Here is a 22,908-nt window from a genome sequence, read left to right on the forward strand (position 1 = left end):
TAACATATTTAGACTTTGTTTACAATCACACCAAAATACAATTTATTTTATTACCCTTTATCCTGCTTTTCCTCAGGGCAGTGTGAGGAGCTACTTCGTGAAATTAAATTAGGAGACTTAATTCCTAGTAGTTTCTTAAAGACACCTTCTGTAAAAAATTGTTTTAAACACAGAGCATGGCCTGAGCTTGTATTTTCATGATCAGTTTGGAATTTTGAAATTGAATCATGACACTGCTTATCTAAGGACAGGCAGTTTCCCAATCTTCTCTTGCATCTAAAATTCAACCCCATCTCCAGGCTAGTCTTCCTTCTCTGTATTTCAATAACGACTAGCCTTATTTGTGAGGACCACTTCTCCCCAAACAGTCGTCTGGGGCTCAAAATGCATTTTGCAGCATAAATTGCACATGCATCACCATGGGAAGTTTGGTACACAATGATATTGGGTCAAGGGGTATGCACTTGGGGAAAAACTGATTTTTTAGGATTTGGGGAAGGATAGCCAAACTAATATTATAGATTATCTGGGTCTTCTGAATACTGTTTTGGAATTCCAAATCTAGGGTCCCCCCCCCAGAATTCCAAAGGTCTTTTTAGTCCATTATTCTTTAAAGGGGACTATTGGGGGGGGGGGTAGAGTGGCCTTTTTCTCAAGCAAACATCACCAAAATTGCAGGGACTCTTGTCCTGCCTGTCTACTACCCCATACCCAAGTTTCAAGCAAATTGTATCAAGGAATCCAATTCTATGGCCCCTTAAACAGCCATTCTCTCTCCCTATTGCTCCCTATGGGAAAAATTCCATGCTTTCCCCAAGGTAAGAAACCAATCGCCAAACACTGGCCAAAAGCTCCCGCAAAGAGAATCAACACATCAAAAAGAACCAAATAACCCAATTGTCATGATTGCTAGAACTGTATGCCCAGTCTCCCTAACATCTGATCCTACTGCCTGGGAGAGTTGCCTCCCTCCTTCCACCTGTTGCCCAAGAATCCCATAAAACTGAAGGAAAACAGGCCTTGAAAATGCCGACACCAAGTATTTCCAGAATATTCCTGGATAGATATTCAGACCAGAAATACTGAATGTACATCCCAAAAGCTTCAATTATTGAGATAGGGTGCTACATAACAAAATCCAGAGAAACCTAATGCTAACTTGTAGAAATTCTCACTCTCTCTCCAGAGCAAACTTTTTAACCTTCTAAGGGCCAGATTCAGTTGGCAGACCATTGGCTGAGCATCTCTTGAAGTATAATTTATGCAAGAATTGTTGAGAAAGTTTAAAATGCTAAGTCAAGGGGAAAAAACTTCTTAGGGTGGAATGAGAAGAGAGGCTGGGAGATGCCCCACGGGAGAACCAACCAAGCCCTCTCCCCCATGCCTGTGTCCATTTGCTGGGAAATGCGTAGTAAATTTGTTCACATGAGTTTTTTTATGGTAAGTAGCAGCTGTGGGGCAGGGGAACACAAGCGGGATCAGGAATGAAGGAGAGGGTTTGACTCTTTCTCTTGCAGGGCAAACAGCAGCCTCAGAGGGCCAAGTTAGGTAGGGATAACTGTGCCGAAGGGAGACATACAGGCACAGTTTGTCTACTTGTATACTTCCTATGTTAAGACAAAAAAAGAGCTTGGATGCGGGGAGAAAAAAGAATTAGCATCAGGAAAGTAGTATGTGGGGAAAGGCAAAAATTCCTTTTCCCACAGTACAGCCCCAATCCAAACAAGGGAGCCCCACAGCTGTCTTTTTAACATTAAGTATCTACAGGAGACCCACTCATGGATCCCACAAGATCTCCTCCAGTCTGCCTCTAACAGCAGCCATATACAGCCACATACCTACGTGTTTCCCTAAACATACCCCACAGTGCCAAAGAAGCCTTTAAAAAGATGACCATCTTAGGGAGGTGGGGTTCTGATTAGAGGACTTCTAAGCCCCTTTCCACATAACCTACTTCTTCTACAAGCTCCTCCTTCACTGACCAACAAAGCATCAAAAAAGGGACCTCCAGAGGCTGCTGCGGTGAACAAACAAAACAGGGAAATTCTCTGTACAATTGAGCCAAATGGGACACTTTTAGGTCATGGCCAAAATGTCCTTTATTAAGTTCATTCAGTTCAAGTACATGTTACTAATCTATAGTCACTTGAAAGACTTCGAACTGTACAGTGATTAATGAGGAAGATAGTTACTACTATACTGAGCAACAGGAAGTGCAAAGAGACTAACCTGAACAGTGCAGAGAACAGGCGTATAAACTGAGGACAAGCAAGAATATAAGGGATATTCTTTTGGGTAGTTTTAACATAGCAACTCCAAAACAGCATGTTGGAAATTTCTAGGTGGTTCACATGCTGCAGAAGTGGGGGTAGAGGCAATACTACACCAATAACAAGAGTGATGGAAACATCGAGGTCAGCTGGTATGTTAGGGTGGAATAATTCTAGAGACAAGCCTCCTTAAACACAGTTCCATAATTGTATGCTAAAACGTTTCCAAAGCACTGCATTCAGAGTCCTAAACAGCTGTATAATCCAGACCACTCCAGAAAATAACGCCAAAACAAATCTACTAGGCTAGCACAAACTACTGGGATAGTTTAGAGGCAGAATGGGTAGTATCAACTCCAAAGTTTATCAACATCTCTATTAGCCTTACTTTTTTTAACAAGGAAAAAAGAGGATTACAGCAGTGTGACCTAAAGAGCATAAAAACACCCAGTTTACACTCCAAAATTACACCCTGGCTATTCTAAAATGGCTGCAACTACAACGTCATTAGCCACTTGATGGAGCTCCAATCATACAGCTGTAACATAAATTGAAGTAGACTAGACAAGTAGAATGTTGACACAAGAGATCAGTATTAAATGACCTTCCCAGCTGCATTAACCAATGAAGAACAACGTGGGCAAAGTTTCTAAAAGCTGGGCAGATAACAAATGGTATACGTATAGTTACAAACATTTACCAAAGCACAAAATATTAATTCATATTATCCAGAATGAAGAACAGCAGTCTCCCATCCCCATGCAACTTCTACAATTTTGTAGGGGGAAAAACTTAGTGTGAACTTTTGGGGAGTGCACATAGAAGATGGAAATCAAACTTCCTCTACAGGGCATGGCATAAACAATGCCCTGGACCTCGTAAAAAATTATTTAGTACATTTTTATCCCACCCTCCCTACAAGGATCTCAGGGTGACATTCACCATTTTCTCCAAACAAGCCTGTGAGGGTTTGAGAGTGGATGAACATTCAGAGGTTATGACTACATTATAAGATACCATTTTAGATTAGAGAAATCAGCTAATTTAATGTTTTGGAAGAACTCTTAAAGGGAAATTCAATGAGATTACTATGGGGATGTAGAAGACAAGCCCAATGTTACTCTCAGCTTTTATAGAGCAGGAAGAAACCATAATCTCCAGTTAGGTTTCACTGAAACAACTTAGCTTCCAAATAATTTCCTATTCTACCATCACACATTCCATACAGGCATTCAAATACAGCTGTTTGGGCACAGTTGACACTCTGTTGTGTTGCATGCACCTGTGCCTTGACATAATTCCACCATGATGTTCTTATTGCCCATCGACAGTCTTAAATGGGGGGCCAGAAACAGGATGGACAAAAAAAGCAGTCAGAACCATGAAGGCAGTCTTATCTGGATGTCCTAAAAATACTCACTCATGTTTGCAAGCCTTCATTATAAACGGCTTAGGTTTCCAGACTTTCTTTAAAAACCAAAGCATCATTGGTGTAGCATTCTTCTAGAGGCTTTTGTCAAGTTCTGAACCCCATACTAGATGCCGTGCTAGTGTGTGGTACATCCATGGTGCTCTAACTCCGCACCCTGAAGTAGTATAATCCAGACACAGTTTTACCATACGTAACAGCTATTGAACTAGACCCAAGTTTAAAGAAAGGAATGACTAAGTGAATATATTAGTACACTGGTACTTATCTTTCCACTGCAGCAAAGAATTGTATAAAAAGGTCAAGCAACCCAATAGAAATGAAGACTGAGCATGTACAAAGAGGAAGGAGAGAGGGGGAAAGAGTAAGTTAGCACTAATGTAATTTTCATATTTTATTTACACTATTATGGTGTTAACATATTTCCAACACGGAAGAAGCACATCCTGAAGCCAGGGGTCCTCAGTTGCACTTGCTAGGTCACTAGTGGCAGCTATATCTGGCAAGCACCTGTCCCAACACAAAACAACAGAGGCTTGGGCATGCCCCAACCTCACCAGGTCAAAGAGGTCTCACTGTTTTCAAGTGTCTCCAAAGCTCAGTGCAAAATGAGATACAAAATTTTAAAAAATCCTATGAATTGAGGGAGAGATAGGAGAAATTATGGCTTGATATCAACAGGAACCTAGATTTGTGGATCCTAAACCAAAGTATTTAGTAACTCTGCCAGGAAACACTTTTTCCCAAAGCGAAGATGTAGCACATTGAATAGTAAGTCCTGGCATACTTTGTTCTTCCATAAAAGTTGGCTATCACTGCAGATGAATATTTTGTAAGGAAATCTCTTCAACCATGCAGATTCATGGGTACTGTTTCACATATTGTTCTGAGTAAATTATAAAGGCAAGTTCAATGAAACAAGCTTCCTTTTTTAAAAATGCTATAGCAATTCTCTTTTGCTTCACTATCTGTGTTAACTTAAGAAATGCCAAGCTAATCTTTGGTGCTACTACTTTTTAAACAGGAAGTTCAGTCACCTTTGAGAGTCCCTCTAAGCCATTCATTGCTTGCAGAATTCCAACTACAAAGAACTACTAAGAGATTCTAAATCAGGTACGTACATTAATAGAAACAAAGTTTCAAACAAATACAACAGCCTTATTAGTTCATGATCACTACCTGACAAGCTAGAGTTCAACTCACAATTAAGACAAGTCAGAAATAATTCGATCAGGAAAGAGAAGAAAACCAGAAATATTGCAACAATGTCTGGGCAAGTTTGAACACTTCATGAAAAGTCACATATTATTATTATTATTGCACAACAAATGCTATATATTATGACTAATTCTGAAAGAAAGAACTTGCAAAGAATAGACTAAATCTATCCTCCCATACATCTACTGATCCATTTTGGAAAAGAGAAGAGATAATCATTTCAATGAGAAACTATTTCAGAGGCAAGCAGAATACATATCCCACCAAGTCTAATTAAACTAATTCATTTCCCTGTCCAATCTTGCTAAAATACTGTTTTGTTAAAAGTTAGATTGCATAGTTCATACATTTTATAGATCTGACAGCACCTTATTAATGCTATCCTTTTTCACCCGCTCTAGCGTGCCGTCTGGACTTTTAATAGCTTGCTGATTTTACTATGATAGTCTACTTTACCATATTTCATTTAAAATTAAACAAATAAAAGATTTCTTTGCAGTTGTCTTGACAAGTTATTCCATTCAAGTCATTTAGCCCTACAGGGAGTTGCCAACTATCAGTTCAGATTGTTTCATCTCTTCCCATGATTCAAACTTAGCCAACTCTACTTACATTAAGAATTGTACAGAGAAATACAGTTGCCAACAGAGAAGCTGATGAGCCATATTAACTCAGACTGCTACCTTCCCTTACTTATATTAGGTTGTTGCAACTCTGACTTTTGGCAAGTGAGAAACACAAAAGACATCTGGAACCTACACAACTACCTGCCTACAGCATCTCACCAAGATGACCAATTCTTAAAACAGTTATGAATTTTTAATACTGCAAATCTTATTACAGCTTTTTAAAAAACACTATATAGCTTTGATCAGCAAGATCCAACATAGTGAATTACAAAATAATTATCCATTAGGTTATCACCTGAACTACCATAACAATACAATGCCTAAACAGCTTTAGAACCACCCAAGATTAATTTGATGAATAATTTTGCTAGCATAAGAATAAAAAATTAGTTTATCATTCAGTCTCATTAAAGCACCATAGGGTTAAATGTTTCATGATGTCCATTCCAGATTAAGTTTATAAATTCAATGCATTTATATTGTCTGTCTACCAAAGAAAATAACTAGTCATTCTTGTAAAGAAAACAGGATTGTATAGTAAATCAATTATATTTCTCCTCCCGTGCATTTTCAAAGGCACAGTTTCAGAAAAATTTCCAAGGAGCTGTCAATGGAGACTACTAGAAATGAAATGATTTCTTTATGACAGGACAGACCTCACTCACACCAAGTCCTCTTCTGCCAATTTCAGTGGAGGTATCATATAATGTTTATTCCTTTGTCAAAAGGGAAAACAAGCTATCTGACATCGTTCAACAAAGTGATCTTATGTAACAAGTGGAATCCTTTCTTTCATTCTTAGAACTTTAAAAATATCAATGCTTTGTGGCTCTTAATCAGTGGAACAAGTCTGACTTACTCAAGAACAGAATTGCCTTTGGAATTAGAGCAGCACAAAAGCCGGCGGGTTGACTACCTGAATTAGTATTCAGGTTGCAAACATGCTTCCTGAGTTATATTGGGTCCGCTTTAAGAAGTGTCATCAGATACACATGCAGAGATGACTGAAAGCCAATCCACAGAAGTTCAAAAATGCCAAAGGTAGACCACTGCATATGAATACCAAGCATGAAGTATTGTGTATTATTCTTTGTACAACAGATGCAAATAGGAAAAATGATCTTGTGTTGCAATAACTTATGTTGCATCTGCTATTCTACAGAAGTACAACTGCCCGTACTGAACTGTCATTCCTACTCCAGTTTTATGGTCACCATTCAAAATTTCACAGTAGGCAGTAGGCTATTTTGTTAAGGATAATAATGGATGCCTGCACTTCAAATGATTAAATCATTATCCAAACTGTACCCAAGAAACAAAGGCTGATATTTCAAGATGTGATGCTAGAGAAAGCGCCTCTCCAAGAATGGGAGCCTAGCTCAGTGGAAAGAACATATGCTTTGTATGCACAGAAACCCAGGTTCAACCCCCAGAGAGAAACAGCAGGGCTTGAAAAGAACTCAGCCTATCAGGCTTTAAAGAGCCACTGTTAGCCAGAGTAGATGGTGGTGTAGGAGTAGATAGATTCATATGTCCAGTTCACAATAAGGCTGCTTCCTACAAGCCTATTATAAAGAACCAAGTGGGTTAATTATCTTCCAACAGATTTTTACCAAATTCAATTACACACCTGCTCCCTGAAACCACAGTTATTTCCCCTTCTCTTCAATACATTCTTTGCTTTTCACAATAGTGCTAATCCAGATCTATGGGACAGTCATTTTCACATTACTTTTCAAACAATTCATGAGCAAAGTGCCATGCATACAAGACTAGTTTCAAATCAATACTTTCTTCAATTTCTATTGCTAACACTACCATACAATCCAGAGATTAGTTCATGTCTTTGTGTACCACCTTGCACACAAAATTGCTAAACATCCATAATAGGAGAAAGATAAAGCTCCATATTATGTTTTTTTATATTAATGGTACCAGACATACAAATACAGAAACAGTAAATATTCATCTAATAGACAGACTATTCTTTAAAATACACTTATTCATAGCACAAGGCAGCATTCTGTAGCACAGTGACATGCCTCCCCCAATGCTGTCCTGTATTGCTTAAATCCATACAAGCCTCAGAAGTTGGACAGTTTTGCCCCAGCACTCTAACTCTTGCGCTTTGCAAATAAAGCTTTGCGCAAGATCATTATTTAACAACTAAATTCCTCGGTTATTCCATTGGGAACAGGTTTTAACACTTGACAATCAGGAATATTTCTATGCTGTGCTCCAACATTCAAAGTTCCAACTGTCTCTGCAGTAATACAGTGCACAAGGGAAAAAGGGGTATACAATGTTACATTTTTACTTACTAGACTATATTTTTGAACACAAGCTGCCAGAGATCATGGTTTCAGCATGCCAATGCATATTTCAATTTTGTCCAGCCAAAGAATTTTTAAGTTCAAATTTGACTGTTTCTAACCTTTAGAATCTCACCAAATCCAAATCTAACCACAAAAAGATCCTGCTTTATGCTTCAGACAGAAGAGGATAATATCTCAAAATCCAGAAATGGCAATTGCTCAAAAACGTAGTTTCACCAAAAATAATCAATGCTGATCCCCCCAAAAAGGGTAGTCTGCAAATATCTTTACCACGCATAATGTAAATCTAGACTGTTGGTTTTGAACTTAAACAAAATTAGTTCACATGATTAATACATTAGTAAAAAACAAAATACAAATATAAACTGAGTGGAATTAAAGTAGATAATCCATTTTGTGCTATTAATGTGAAATCAGCATACTCCAAATTTAGTTTTGAAAGATGATAACAGACTGTGGAGGAATAACCTCACTAGTTGCCTTCCAGGAAATTGTTTCAGGAAAGCAAGTTCCCAGCAAAACCGATGCTGTGTCACCGTAGCTGTTAAGGAATATAACACAATATGTGGCAACTCCTCTCAAAGTTTGAGCCATCTAATTCTAAAGGTCAATCCCATGTTGCTTATTGTGTGGAGTTCTGCTGTAATGCTGAGCGTTTGGAGCCTACACCTGCCATATGCAAGGAGCATGCCCTCAATTGCAAATGCTTCCAGAATTTATAATCTCACCATACTAATTGGCATTCAAATCTCATTTGAAACCAGCTGTTTTTATCAAGGGGCAGAATCTGCTTCTTTGTTAAATGAAAATATACACTAAACAATTCAGGAACTAATAAGCTAAGTAACAACTTAATCTCTGATCAAATCTATAACTCATACCATTTATCTTTATTTTTAAGTGGGCCCAGTTTACCCCTATTTCCCACCACGCTCTCTAAGTGCAATCCAAGACAAGTGACTGTCATCTTAAACGCCATAATTTCCTACCAAAATGTCCACTCACTCAAAATGGGTAGTGCCAAATACAGCTCACTTTCATAAATGAAAAAAAAAATCTAAGAATGACTAAGCCACCCTGCCACCACAAACTAGTGTGCCAACCAAACACTGGCTGCCATGACATGCACATACCAGAACTGAAGCCCCTCTTCTTTGAAACAGCATGCCAGCATGTCCTGACATTTGATACCCTCACTGGCCCAGAAGCCGCAGTAGACTATACTGCGTAACAGTACAAAGGATTACCCTTCTCTTGCCACTGTGTTTTCGAAATCATCCTCCTTACTCTCACAACACATTTTCCAGTGGTAGAACATGTCTGGACCATTTTTTTCATTTGAAAAGGAACCAAAAATATGGAAGGTATTTGGGGAGCTGCCACATCTATCAGGTGTATTTAAAGAGAAGCATGAATAAGGAGTTCCGTACGCATGCTGGAGCTTTTGCACGGGGCACTGTATTTCGCATGTTCCCCCTTCCCATCACATCTTTCTTGACCCTGAAAAACTGTTCCAGGTGACTGTGGAATCATCTGTAGCCAATGTCAGTTTACTGCACAAGCCCAGTGGCCACCTGGAAAACCAGAATCTGAACAAGATAGCAGCCAGAGAGGAGACAGTGAAAATGGCTTGTGCCAGTTTACACATCCCTGACCTACTCCACTACTGCCCACCCCTCAGGAGGGTGAGTTCCCACAGTGTCAAGCTTCCTTACTCCTGAATCTCAGACAGTGGATGCACAGGTCAAGTGGAAGGAGATAGTCTGCCATCTCCACAATGCCTTCTTCAGCTTCCGGGGCTAGAGAGCTCTCAGTCCCAGAAGGCAAAGGCTGAAGAGGTGATAGGCACCAGCTTTTGCCCTGGTCCTAGGAAGAAAGCAAGCTTCAGCAGACTTGCCTTCCTTCTGGGGTGATGATAAGAGAGGAAACAACTCATCACCTCCCTATCTCACACTTCCATCACCTTTGGAAAGAAGGTGAGCTCAAGCAGTGCTGCGAGCGCTTCTCGGGCACATCAGCTTCTGAGCTGCATGCATGTTGGTGAAGTGATCAGTACCTACTGCCTCCAGGACTTGCCTGAGACAACAAAATACATTCTGCCAGATCTCTCAGGAGCATCCAGACACAACACAAGAGGCTATAGTTAAAAGGGAAACCGAGGAAGCCCCAGAGTGTGCATGGGAGTACTGAAGAGCATGCAATAAGGACTTCTGTGGCATACAAGGCATTTGCTTCAGTGATCCTCATGACAATCCTGCGAGGCACACTGCATTAAAAACATACGCCTCATGCCCAAGGGAACCATGGGCTTTGGAGCTAAACAGGTATTCAGACCGAGATTCCTCCACAATTACACATAACACTGTCCAGTGCAACATGCTTAGCACTTGGTAACTCTACTTATGCATTTCTTCCTATTTAAGATGTCAGGAACATCTGTACCACAACCTCCTTTTAAAAATCTCTGTTGCATTCCTACTGTTCCCCTGCAATCATATAGTAGGCATCAGGCAATAATAGCCTACTATATGCACTCGTTATTTATATACATATATATTGAAAATGGGCTTCCCAGCTCCATCCTACTAATTCTGCAGGCAATGAAAGGAGTTTATTTTACAAGAGGCTTCCCAAAGGTCAGTTACCAAATTTGGTCAACAATGGTGCCATCACTGCTGTCATCATTCTTGTCACTGTCAAAAGCAACAACTGTCACCTTGCTATTATCAGCAAGGGAAGGCAACTGGAATATTCCCCCATGCAAATTCTATTTACAGTTTGCATTGCATCCAAAAAAAGACTTCCATCCAGTCTCAGTTAGTTTCGTAACAATCAACTGCCAAAAAAAAAAAAAACCCTTCACCTTGTGATTGGGGCCAAGGTTAAAAGGCAACACTAGGCGAATCTGCTTAACCCAGATAAAGATGATATTCATCCAAAAACCTTTCTTGCATCTACTTTAACTTATATACCGTTTGGACCCCTTATTAAACACAGCTTTTCACTGAAATGTTCCTGTGAAATTATATTTGTTTGTACAAATCTGTTCATAAGGGAGTGTATTAAGGATAAGGATCCAATTTATTGTTTTAAGAATTAAGAGATAAAGCAATTCCGGCAGACAGGAAATAAGATGCCTGGTCTAAAAGCAAACTTTGTTTTTCAACATTTTACACAGATCAGATTTCCCAGATCTTCTGGGAAACCCACACATCGACACACACAACATAAACTAAAGAGATAGTAAAATACTTACAAAAGATATACATGCTGCCAACAACAAAATTCTGACTAATAAATCTTCAAACTGCTCGATCACAAGCTCAAGTAAAGTTTTTCCTGCCAAAATAAAATGTAGACACAGATTGTAAAACACATCTGGGAAAAGAGTCAGAAAGAAATATAATCACAAATGCTTTATAAGTTTGCTCACCTTCTTCAGCTGGTAGTTCTTTAAGAGGCAAAATTTTCCAGGAAGCATGTCAAAGAGGAGAGAGAAAGAAAAAGTCAGGACATTCCATTAGAAATTATAATAGTATCCCATTTCTATTCAATTTTGTTGAGAAACTGAAATGTTTTGTTAAAACTAAAATACTTAATTGAAAACATAAGCCACATCATTCGTACAGTGCCTTCTATCAATGAGGCAGGCAGATAGAGAGATCAGGCCTCATGTGGTTAAGCATGTTTCAGCAGTAAGCTAGGGAGGTTACAAATTCAGCCAAGTCATCACTGGTGCCAACTACAACTTCTAACGCACACCAGGGTCAAAGGCTTTAAACGCTTTGCTGTACTCCCCCCACCACAGCCAAACATGGATTTCTCTCCCATCATTTTCCGGAAGAAAAGAGAACATTGATACAATTCTAGTATCGATCATGATGCCATTCTGGGATAGTTCCTAGATTCCCCCCACGTTTGACTATCTTTTTTCAATATACGAAGGAACAGCATATCCCTTTAGAAGCCCCCTCCCCCGCTTCCCCCGTTTGGAAATAAAGAGCAACCAGGAGCCAAGCCGGAAGGAAAGCATGGAGGAAACAAAGGTCAAATCAGCAACAAAGAGAGGCAAAAATGATAAAGGGGGGAGGGGGAGGAGAGAGAAAGCAAGAAGCCATCCCACGGATAATAAAAACTCCCCCCCCCCCAACAGAGATGAAAAGGAAGCGAGACTGACAGCGTGCACGTTGGAACGGCCCCAGCAGCCTGGGGCATGAAGGGAACCCACGAGGTGGCTCTCGAGTCAGCCATCTTCTCTCCCTCTTTCTTTTATTCCGGGTTCTGAAACAGATGCCGGCTTTTTTTTAAAAAATTTTGGCATGTGTGCGCGTGTGTGGAGGTTCGAGGCCCATCGCGGAGGAAGAGAAAGCATTGTTTGGGGAGGAGGGAAGCGAAGCCTCCAAGCATCTCCCCTTCCCAGGAGGAGGACCCCCGGGGGGGGGGGAGAGAGACAGACAAACACGCAAGATGCGGGTCCAGTGCCCCCCCCCCTAGATTCCCGAGTCCACCTACCGTTGGCTCCCCACCTCTCCCGGAGCTTCTTGACCTGCTCGAGGCTAAGCCCGGTGCTCTCGTTGACGCTGAAATAAGTCAAGACTTCCTCCACCGTCTTGGTGTGCCCGTTCTCCATGGCTGAAGCGGCCCAGCAGCAGCGAGCGGTGCCCTGCCCGGCGCGTCCCCGGCTGCTTCCCTCTCGCTCTTCCTCTTCCTCCTTTGCAGGAACAGGAGCGAAGCCTCCGCCGGCCACCTCGCCCTGCCTCCCCCCCTCCCCTACGGATCCCCGCGCCGCTTCCGATTTGTCACCATAGAAAGAGCCAGAGGAGACTTTTTAAGGGGGGGGTGTAAAAAAAAAGCCACCCCTCCCTGAGGAAAGATGCTGAGGGAGGGGAAGGGTTGTCCCCCCCACGCTGCTTCCTGGGGGCAGATCCAAGAAGGCCCAGCAGTGGACACCCTCCTCTGCTAAAGAGACACGGGGGGGGGGATTGTCACCTCAGCCCCTTTTAGATCAAACTGTGTTTTGTGGGGGGGCCGCAGAGGAAGCCCGATATTTAAGGGAGGAGAAATTAAATTTCTTTTGACACCCCCCTGGTTTCCTTTCCCCCTCCTCCGAGGCTGGTTTTCCTCTCAGGGGTTCAAAGGAAAGCCCATGAATGCCGCCCCCCCTCGCTTGAATCGTCTCCCTCAGGTGTGAGGGGAGAGATGAGCCGCCCCGGGTGCTACTGAGGGCCGCTGTCGGGTCCCCCTTCCTTGCTTCCCTCCACTCGGCGGTTCCCCTTCGCTTCCCCCCGCCCCTCGTCCGCTTCCCTCCCCAGAGCTGGCTGAGCCGGCGGCGGCTGCTCTAATAGAATTTATCCGAGCCAACTCGCCGCTGCCCCTCGCGCGGCCGCGGCATGTGGACGACTCTGATTGGCCCAGAGCGCGGAGCAGAGGAGGCGGGGCAGAGCAGAAGCACCGCCTCGCTCTTCCCGCCCCCCCTCTCTCTCCCCGTTCTTGGTGTCGTCACTCCGAAGCAGGATCCCGCGGCTGAGATTTTCGCTAGAAGGAGGAGGAAAAAAGACCACTCGCGTTTGCGCACGCGCACGCACGGAGACATTAAGGGGAAAAAAACTCGCCCGCCCACTCCTCCCGCCCCTTTTGACTTTGCGGGTTAGCCAGTTCGGGATTGGTGGTGGCGCTGGGAAGAGAACGCCGCAGGCGGGTGTCGGAACCAAACGTATAATTTTTTTTAAAAAAAAGAGGCGAACTGCCTCTCGCGCTGAGGAAAGTCTCGCGCGTCAACGGACAGCAGTGTGGGGGGAGGGGCGCCAAAGCGCCTTTTTTTTTCCGTTCCCCCTGACAGGAATGATGCTGTGGCCATTTCCCGCCCTGTCTGAGCTGAGGCGAGGGGTGGGGGAGAGATCCTGTCAAGTCGAGGGGCTGGGTAGTCCTTTTTTGTAAAATGGATGATTTAAAAAAAAAAAAACTCATATGTCCAAAAAAAAAAAAAGGACAAACATGACGTGGCTCTTCATAGTCAGCCTGTGTCACAATTACAGGATGTTAGGAAAGAACTTGAAATTGAGAATTTAAGTTCGTTATCATTGCAACATGGAGCAGACCATACTATTGTGTCCTTTATTCGAAACAAAAATCCAATAGTGTCTTAAAGAGCTTCAATATGAGCTTTCCTCAGAAATATAGATATCAGCGTCTTCCCCTGAAGGGGAAGCTGAAGGAAAGGGACCCACAGTATGTTTTTTTTGACATTTGAAGGAACTCTTGTGGATAAATGCCTGCCTTCCTAGCTTGCCTATGACAACTCTTCTCACTGGCTGAGGAAAAAATTAAACATTAAAACCTATGTATGAAATCGGCAGGGAAACACGAAGGACAATAAAGGAGATTAAGTATTAATTTATTAGGTTGTAAATACCACTTTTTAATAACATGCTGTTCAAAGGCAGTTATCACAAACTAATAAAGCATGATTACACGTGGGTAGCCATGGTGTGTAGTAGAAGAGCAAGATTCGGGTCTGTGCTACTGGACAGAACCTTGCTGTATATTAAAGCATAATATTTAAACATCAAAAATACATCTATACTAAAATAGCAGCACGTCAATGTTAAAAAGGATGAAATTCTTGCAGCTGTGTAAAGGGAACAAGATACAATAAGGAAATGCTTCAATTCAAACTACAGAATTGAGGGGCAGATATTACGCAGGGGGTATATATATAATGTCTTCATAATATATATGTATAATTTTTGTAAGATATATATGAATATCTTCGATTCACTAGAAATTTTGGGTAACGAAGTATTTCTGTCAGTGGAGTGCAATTTTGCCACTCTTGTCCTGTTTCAATTCAAAATGTCATTTATGGGAGCCAGGGGTCCCCCAGAAACAGCTTGAGGAGGCAATCAAAGCTCTGCAGCAGGAGAGGGAAACTGGCAAAAAGCACCTCCCTTCTACGGTAGGTAGAAGTTCTACCTGTGGAAATTTTCCTCTGGATCCAGCCTAGTATGTATATTTTTGTATTTTTTTAACTGTATTGCCAATATATAAAGAAAAACACAGATATATAGAACAAATTGACACCAGGTAAGTAGAAGGCCTCTGGTTTAGCCCTGCCTGAGCTTTCAAATATGTCAGTTATATGAGACTATAATGGAATAAGTCTGGAGCACACATACAAACAACACATAATCAGTATGAAATTCCTGACAGGGCTATTGTTCCTCTCTCCTAGCAGCAACAGTACATAGTACATATACTTTACAATATACTTGACAATCTTTGCTATATTCTCACTCACAAAACCTTTGTGAGATACCAATTTTATTCCCAACATTACATACAGTAAAACATATACATTTATTTGAAAGATTACCCCCTTCCTTTCAACTGTGTGGTCTCCAAAGCAGTTTACCACTCATTAATTAAAACAGCCACAATATTTCTTTATTTATAGCTCATCTTTCTCACTGAGGCTCAAGGGGGATTATGCAATGTAAAACAATGCAATCAAATAGCATGAGACATCTATGATTGCAAATTTAGAAACAGTGCCAAAAAATCAGCCATGACATATCAAATAAAGCAGAACATGGAATTACAGAAGAAGAAAACAATGTAGTAAGAGCAAGATACCACATACCAGAAACAGATAAAACATCATAAACAGTGGCATGGACTACAGTCATGGTTCTCACTGTAAAAGTGCCTTCCAGACCTGTTGCATTATAGCCCTATTCTGTTTATAAAAATACTCTCCTGAATAATCCTATTTTATGTTGTTTGCAGAATGTCAGAAGTGTGGTAGCCTTCCAGACCACCTCAGGCATTGCCACAAGGTGGGAACAACAACACAAGGTGGGAAAAACAACAACAGACAACACAGACTGTTACCAATCTTACAAACTCACAGGCTGGTAGCTAAGACACACACACACACACATACTCACCATTATTCAGGGTCATACTACAGAAGGTTTCTAACTGCAACATTCAATATGTCCTTTTCCCCTAAAGAGCAGTTGTGGCAGGGGGACAATCTGCATCAAGAGTGTGGTGACTGAATAAAGAGAAGTTTAATTCTTGCCCATCTCACCAATTCCCTGATAGAAATGCCCCCCTCACTATTTTTACCTTGTTGGGAAAAAATAGCATAATATAGACACTTTTTTTTCTTACCAATGCTTAAAGCAGCTCCAGGATATATACATTTCTGTTCATGGAAACAATGTGAGAGCAAAGTGTTAGCACTCCACAGTTCCCTCCCCTGCTATTTATTTATTAAAATATTTACATGTCCTCAGGGCTTTTTTTCTGGTGGAACTCAGTGGGTTGCCAGCACAGGGGGCAACTCTTGGCGGGAGGTGGTGCCCCTGGTACCACATGTGTGCTCACAAAGTGCACGCATGCTCTCAGGGCCAATGATGTCACTTTGGGTCAGCTGGAACAAGGGGGGACTTTTTAAAAGTTTAAATCGCCCTCTGCAAAAATGGTCACATGGCTGGTGGCCCTGCCTCCTGATCTCCAGACAGGGGAGTTTAGATTGCCCTCCGCGCTGCTCCAGTGGCACGGAGGGCAATCTGAACTCCCTTCTGTCTGGAGATCAGGGGGCTGGGCCACCAGCCATGTGACCATTTTCAAGAGGTTCCGGAACTCTGTTCTACCACGTTCCAACTGAAAAAAAGCCCTGCATGTCCTTTCTCCTCACAACTTAGGACCCAAGGGCTTCCCTGTGGCTGGTTGTTAGAGACACATTGCATGTCTGGCATTCTATTCATAAAACAACAGTGTGTGTGCATATGTGGCCCATAGAGCACTGCTGGAGAAAAGCCAAATGTAAGAGCAACATATATTAACACTGTGGCCATTAAATGTCTAATCAAAACAAAAAAATTGATGCTTAAAATAGGTGCTAGATCCCACCATATAGGAAATAGCAGCAGCTAACCCATACCATGACCATGAATCTACTTTGCTGCATACGTATGTGGTGTCAAGCCGTGATTAGTGGCAGCTTCTCAGGTTGTATACCTGAGACAAAATACAAGTATACTTTATCATGTATGAAGAATGTATCTGTGTCTCATTTTGCTGCAGGGTTTTTATGGCAGAAATATTCATTGATTGTGGCTTCTCACTTTTATGTTCAGAATTATTTCTAGGTAAGAAATTTCATCTTGTGTGAAGTAGCATTGAAATTCAGAGAGCTTAACTTTAACAAGAACGTGATAGAGGTAGGTCTTTGATACACCGTACCTTCCAAGGAGCCCTTTCAGGTCATTTGCAGCCAGTGTGGCATAACTGGTTCAGTTCCCTATGTGCCATGAAACTAATTGGATGATCTTGAGACAGTCAGTTTCTATGGTCTAACCTACTTCAGTGTTAAAATAAATGGGTGTGTCACAACATCTGATTGTTTCGATGTGCAACCTGTACTCTGGACAAGAGGCTACTATTTAGGACAGAACGTGGGGAAACAGAATGGTTTCCAGTTGGCCAAGGTGTCAGACAAGGATGCATATTATCTTCCTACATGTTCAACCTCTATAAGGAAAGCTAGATTAGATCTAGAAGGTGAAGTAAAAATTGATGGAAGGAACATTAACTATTTGAGATATGCAAATTACACCATGTTACCAGCAGAAAAAAGTGAAGACTTGAAACAACTACTGATGAAGGTTAAAGAAGAAAGAGCTGAAGGAGGATTATACCTGAATGTCAAGAAGACAAAAGTAATGACTACTGAGGAATTACACAACTTTAAAGCTGACACTGAAGAAATTGAAATTGTTCAAGATTTTCTATTCCTTGGTTCAGTCATCAACCAAAAGGGAGACTGCAACTAAGAAATCAGAAGACTGAGACTTGGAAGATCAGTTACGACGGATCTAGAAAAGATCCTTAAAGATAAAGATTTCTCTCTGGGAACCAAGATCAGGATAATCCAAACTATGGCATGTGAAAGTTGGACAATGAAGAAAGCTGACAGGAAGAAAATTGATTCATTTGAAATGTGGTGCTGGAGGAGAGTTTTGTGGGTACCATGGACAGCCAGAAAGACAAATAAGTGGGTTCTAGATCAAATCAAGCCTGAATTCTCCCTAGAAGCTAAAAATGACAAAACTGAGGCTATCGTACTTTGATCACATCATGAGAAGAAAAGATTATCTGAAAAAGTCAATAATGCTAGGAAAATGGGAGGCAGTAGGAAAAGAGGAAGACCCAGAATGAGATTGCTTGACTCAATAAAGGAAGCCACATCCTCCAGTTTGCAAGATCTGAGCAAGTCTGTTAATGATAGGATATTTGGGGGGTCTTCATAGAGTCGCTATAGGTCAGAGGTGACTTGACAGCACACAACACACACATAACCTACTTCAAAGTTGTTAGGAGAATAAAACGGGGGTGGGCAGAGCCACGTAACCTGCTCTGAGCAGTTCCTTGGAGGAAGGGCAGGATTAAAAATAGTAAATAAACTCTTCTCTCCTCCTGTCTCTCATGTTCTCTCCCTCAGTCCACAGCACTCTTTGTCATACTGTTCTGAGGCTCTTGTAGGACAAGAAACTATAGCTCATTTCATCAGGTGTGCTGGAGGACAGTATGGTTCCCTGGATTAATGTTTTAAGAATTATTTAAATATATAGTCTCCTAATCCCAACTGTCTCTGGGCAGGCAGCCAAATAAACAAACAAGAATATGCAGCTAAATCTAATTAAAGTTGCCACAATATAACTACTATTAGCATGACAGCCCTATATCTGCTTAATCCCATCCCACCAATTTAAAAGAAAAATCTTAGAATGGTGAAAAATTATATTAGAAAAAATAAGTAATGACATACAAAATGCAGAACACTTCACAGAAAATACTGGTTTTATTGAAAAATGGCTCCCATTTCTGGAATACATAGAAGAGAATAATCTGCAACCTAAATCAAAAATTTTACAAGTTATAACAAACAATGGATATCTCTCTTTCTATTAAACTAGTAGTATAATAATGTAACTACATGGATATATTTATGACAACTAATAAGAATACAAGACTAACTTTGTATTGTACACTGATCTTTTAATCAGATTTGTAATGATGTTTATTGCTTGTAAGTTATTTGTTGCAACAAATGTTTCAATAAAAGAAAATTTATTTAAAAAAAAGAATGGTGAAAAACACAAAATTGATTGGATGTTCATTAAAATGGGAAGGCAACCTTCCATATCTGGGGGACCACGTAGTTGGTCTGCGCTGGTTGCTATTTTTTTTTATTCCTCAAAAGAATGATGAACCAGCCAGATAGATGATAAGCAAAGCATACCCAAGACCACATAACACTGATCAGTTAACTGTGCAGAAACCTAAATATATGTTTTTGTTTTGCAAATAAAATTTAAAAAACCCTCAAAGTACCAAAGAGATTTTTGTTAGGGGAAAAAAGATACCACACAAGACTGAAAACTGTCCTTGATTTAGCACATTAGTCTATCTAGCACAAGCGTACTCAAGAAGAGATTATGGTAGCTTCTTAGCTACACTGGAACAAATGATTTTGAGCTTGAACCTCTAGAATCATAGCCCTAGCCAATTTCATGGATCCTGCAGCTTTTCACCAATTTACATGGTCCTAGATTGGTAGCAATGTTGGTCTGCAGTAGAACAGAATTTGACTCCCTTCTTCAGACAACAAGGAGTGGCTTTCCTAAGACCACCTGGTGAATTCACCACAATAGTGAGATTCGAACCTGCGAAGTGTTGCATTGCAGTCCAACTACTTTACTCTTTTCCTCATTCTTTGGTCCATGATAAATCAAGAAAATAAGGTAGATAAGTAACATTTGCTTTAATTCTAAATGTATATTTGCAAAGCAAATATGTTGGAAAGTGTTAATTAGTTTGCAGAGTTGCAGCTATGTTGCAAAGTGTTAATTAGTTTGCAAAGGAGTCGAACTATGTTGCAATATCATGAGATCTATTTAGCAAGATTAACTGCCATTGTTCTGGACATTGACTTTCCCTTAGTGAATTTGAACCCACAAGCTGATCATGTCATGATTTAAGGTAGGTGGCACCAGTACCATTTCCTTTTAAAAAATAATAGAGTTTGGAAATCAGATTTCAAAATGGGAGGGAGAGCTGCCCTAAAATCAGGTATCTCCTACTCAGGAATATCAAGTTGTCAACATATTATAAACTCTTGTCATATTGTAAACTCTTGTGTGTTGAACATAAAACAGTGCCAGCCAAGTGTAATTACTGACATCTATCAAACACTGGAGGGTCTACATTAGGTTCTCTATTCTTTCTTTGTACCTCCTGTTTCTGATAAGCACAGGTCTACATACCAAGATAGCAAAATCCCTTTGTTCTACTGCTTCAGAAAAACTGCTTGTTAACAAAGTTCTTTCCTAGACTTTGGCCCTGGTTCTCCTAAGAACACAGCCTTATCTGGGAAAATAGTGATGAGATATATATTGGGCTATTTGTTAATTTATTTCTGCATGTCTCTCTCAAGAAAAAAAGGTGGCTGCTTGAAATAAGAAGGGAGGCACTGTCCATTGCATTCAGAACCAAGACAGGCCAACAAATTAGCCATAATGCAATTCCCAGGAAAAAAAATTCCTTTTTACTTCTGTGAAATTTGGATCAGAGCACTGAACAATCTTGAAGGAAATATGGAGTTTTCCTGTGACAACATGGTGGTCTTCAGACAGATTAATTTATGTACCAAAAAATTTAACTAGAATGGGGACCAATATATAGGATTTCACTACCCCAATGAGCTGAGATTGCAGTGCGAATTCCTATGGTACCTTGAACAGGAGTACAATACTGCAAGAGATTAAACGAATTCTTGGTAAAATCCCATTGGCTTTAATGGAATGAAATTCCTGTTTATACATCTGATGAAGTAGGCAAGTCACTAATCATTATTTCACTACACTTGTCATGTTGTTTGGCCAGTACTATGAAAACAAACATCTAAAAAAAATTCTTACTTTATCTGTAAAGAATTCTTTGCACATATGGTGCCATATTTTTATTTATTTATGCATTAGTTACAGTGTTTATGCAGTGCAGTTTCCACCACTCAAAGATATAAATAACCTATATAAAAACATTCTGTCCCACTCTAGTGTAACCGTGAAGCACAAGCTAGGGTGGCATTATTCAAACTAAGGGTGGGGCAACGTAGACAGGAGCAAGCTTGATTTTTCATTATTGGAATTGTCATGGAGTCACTGGGAGGACGTTTAATCCCATGTACACCCCCTTGTTCTTTGCTTTATATGTGTGAATGGTTGCCATTAACTCCTATGGGGAAAAGCAACATACTACACTCGATTGATGCTGCAGTAAGGGCACCGGTGCCCACCACCTATAGAGGGGTGACCCAGCTCTCAGGGTGTCAGCATTGCACCCCATAGAGGCCCTTGCAATATACAAACCATCTCTCTGAACACATGCTCTCTTCATAATGAGAAATATTTTGCAAGTAAGAAAGAATATAAATTTTGGCATTGTGTTGAGTAGATGGGTGTGATTCCAATTAGGCAGGAGTTCCAGCACCTTTCATTGTTAGAAATTAAGTTGTGGAATTATTTGCACAGATTTAATCATGTCTTCTACCTTTCTTATCTTAATTTATTAGTAGATGCAGAAAACACATGAATGGAGACAACAGAATTCAGTCTCCTGGAGGATATCTGATTCAGTATCACAGATCTTTATGGATTCACCCACATTACATAAGGTGGTAGGTTTGTTAGTTATGTCTGTGACTGTCCTTTAATGTTTGCAACAGTGGAGTTCTCTTTGATGCTCAGATGTCAGGTGAGCAACAAATAGCTTTGGCTGGAGATAAGCAAAGCACAGGAGGGTGCCATTCAAAATCCCCAGTCAGTTCAGCCAGTTCACCAAAATGCTGACCTGCAATGTCCTTTCTGTTCTAAGTGTGGGCATCTTCTATGTAGAAATGGACAATATGTTACCACTGGAGTCTAGGATGTGACCATGAAGTTCTGGTAATTTTAAAATCCAGTTTAAGTTTGCTGTCCTTAAGCCTCTGGGTATGGCTTTTGTGTACCATATTCATTACTCATCATGAATAACACTGCCCAGGAACATGGGTAGAGGGGTAAAGATTGTGTTGGAGGAATACAGGACCAGATTCTGGAGGTGATGGTGGTAGTTCTTTTGAGTACCGTGCTATTAGGAGGGTGGACTATTGACTCTGCCATCTCAGTGCCCAATTTCAACAAGGGGGGCAGTGGTTGTCCCCCCTCATTCACATTGCCACCTCATGGCAGGAATTAAGATTGCTGCTTCTTTGCAAGGTTCCCAAGAACTACAATGGACCCTTGGAAAATTGGGGTCCTCTTATATTCAAAAGAACACATGATTGGAATAGGTATGCTGTGGCTATTCCCAATGGCATGTTCCCAGCTCCCAAGGATGACCCAGAGCCCTGGAATTTTCTTTCCTCAGTTCCTCCTCATCCTTCCCTCAGTTCCTCATCCTTTTGGTTGCCTTGTGCCTCCCTTACTACCCACTGCAGCAGCCAGTCCCTATAGTGGTCCAGCAGCCACAGCTAGTGGTGGTGGTGGTGGTGGGAGGGAGGGCAGCAACAGTTGTTCTTGTCCAGTGTCATCCCATGATGTGGATTTGGCACAGAGGAATAAGGTGAGTGAGTTGCAGCAATGAGAAAAGAGCAGGAAACCTGCAATTGCTGTCCAACAGTGATTTGGGTGAGGTGCCCCCAGTTGGCAGTGGACCTCTGCTGGAATTTGATCCATCCTCATCTGCTGTTCAAGCATGCTGACACCAGGTATTGAGGAAGGCTAGTGAGGGAGCTAGGCCGCTGTCCCTAAGCTTTGCAAGTAAAGGTAGGTCTCTCTGAGTTGCAATCTACCAACTCTTATTATTCACATATTTCACTGCATTCAGACATCAGAATAAACTTGGCTTATAAATCATGATGTAATCAAACCTCTGTAAGTGGCTAATACAAAATCAAACTAGGGTTTGTATCTGGC

At 41.0% G+C, this 22,908-nt stretch overlaps 1 protein-coding gene across 2 annotated transcripts in view; it reads right to left on the bottom strand.

The window, feature by feature from the left end:
• ATP2A2 (ATPase sarcoplasmic/endoplasmic reticulum Ca2+ transporting 2) overlaps positions 1-13,167 on the bottom strand; it is a 57,680-nt gene extending 44,513 nt beyond the window's left edge. The window contains exons 1-3 of one of the 2 annotated variants that reach the window (XM_054996715.1): positions 12,395-13,165; positions 11,316-11,333; positions 11,139-11,221 (exon numbers count right to left, since the gene is read on the bottom strand). In XM_054996715.1, coding sequence (XP_054852690.1) covers positions 11,139-11,221; positions 11,316-11,333; positions 12,395-12,512 — 219 coding nt within the window. In that variant the 5' untranslated portion in view covers positions 12,513-13,165. Of the gene's footprint in view, positions 1-11,138; positions 11,222-11,315; positions 11,334-12,394 lie in introns of both variants that reach the window. The other variant, XM_054996714.1, reaches the window with a different exon arrangement.
• Between the last annotated feature and the right edge of the window lie 9,741 nt (positions 13,168-22,908).

This window comes from Eublepharis macularius, chromosome 13 (genome assembly GCF_028583425.1).
Source record: "Eublepharis macularius isolate TG4126 chromosome 13, MPM_Emac_v1.0, whole genome shotgun sequence".
Taxonomy (NCBI): domain Eukaryota; kingdom Metazoa; phylum Chordata; class Lepidosauria; order Squamata; family Eublepharidae; genus Eublepharis; species Eublepharis macularius.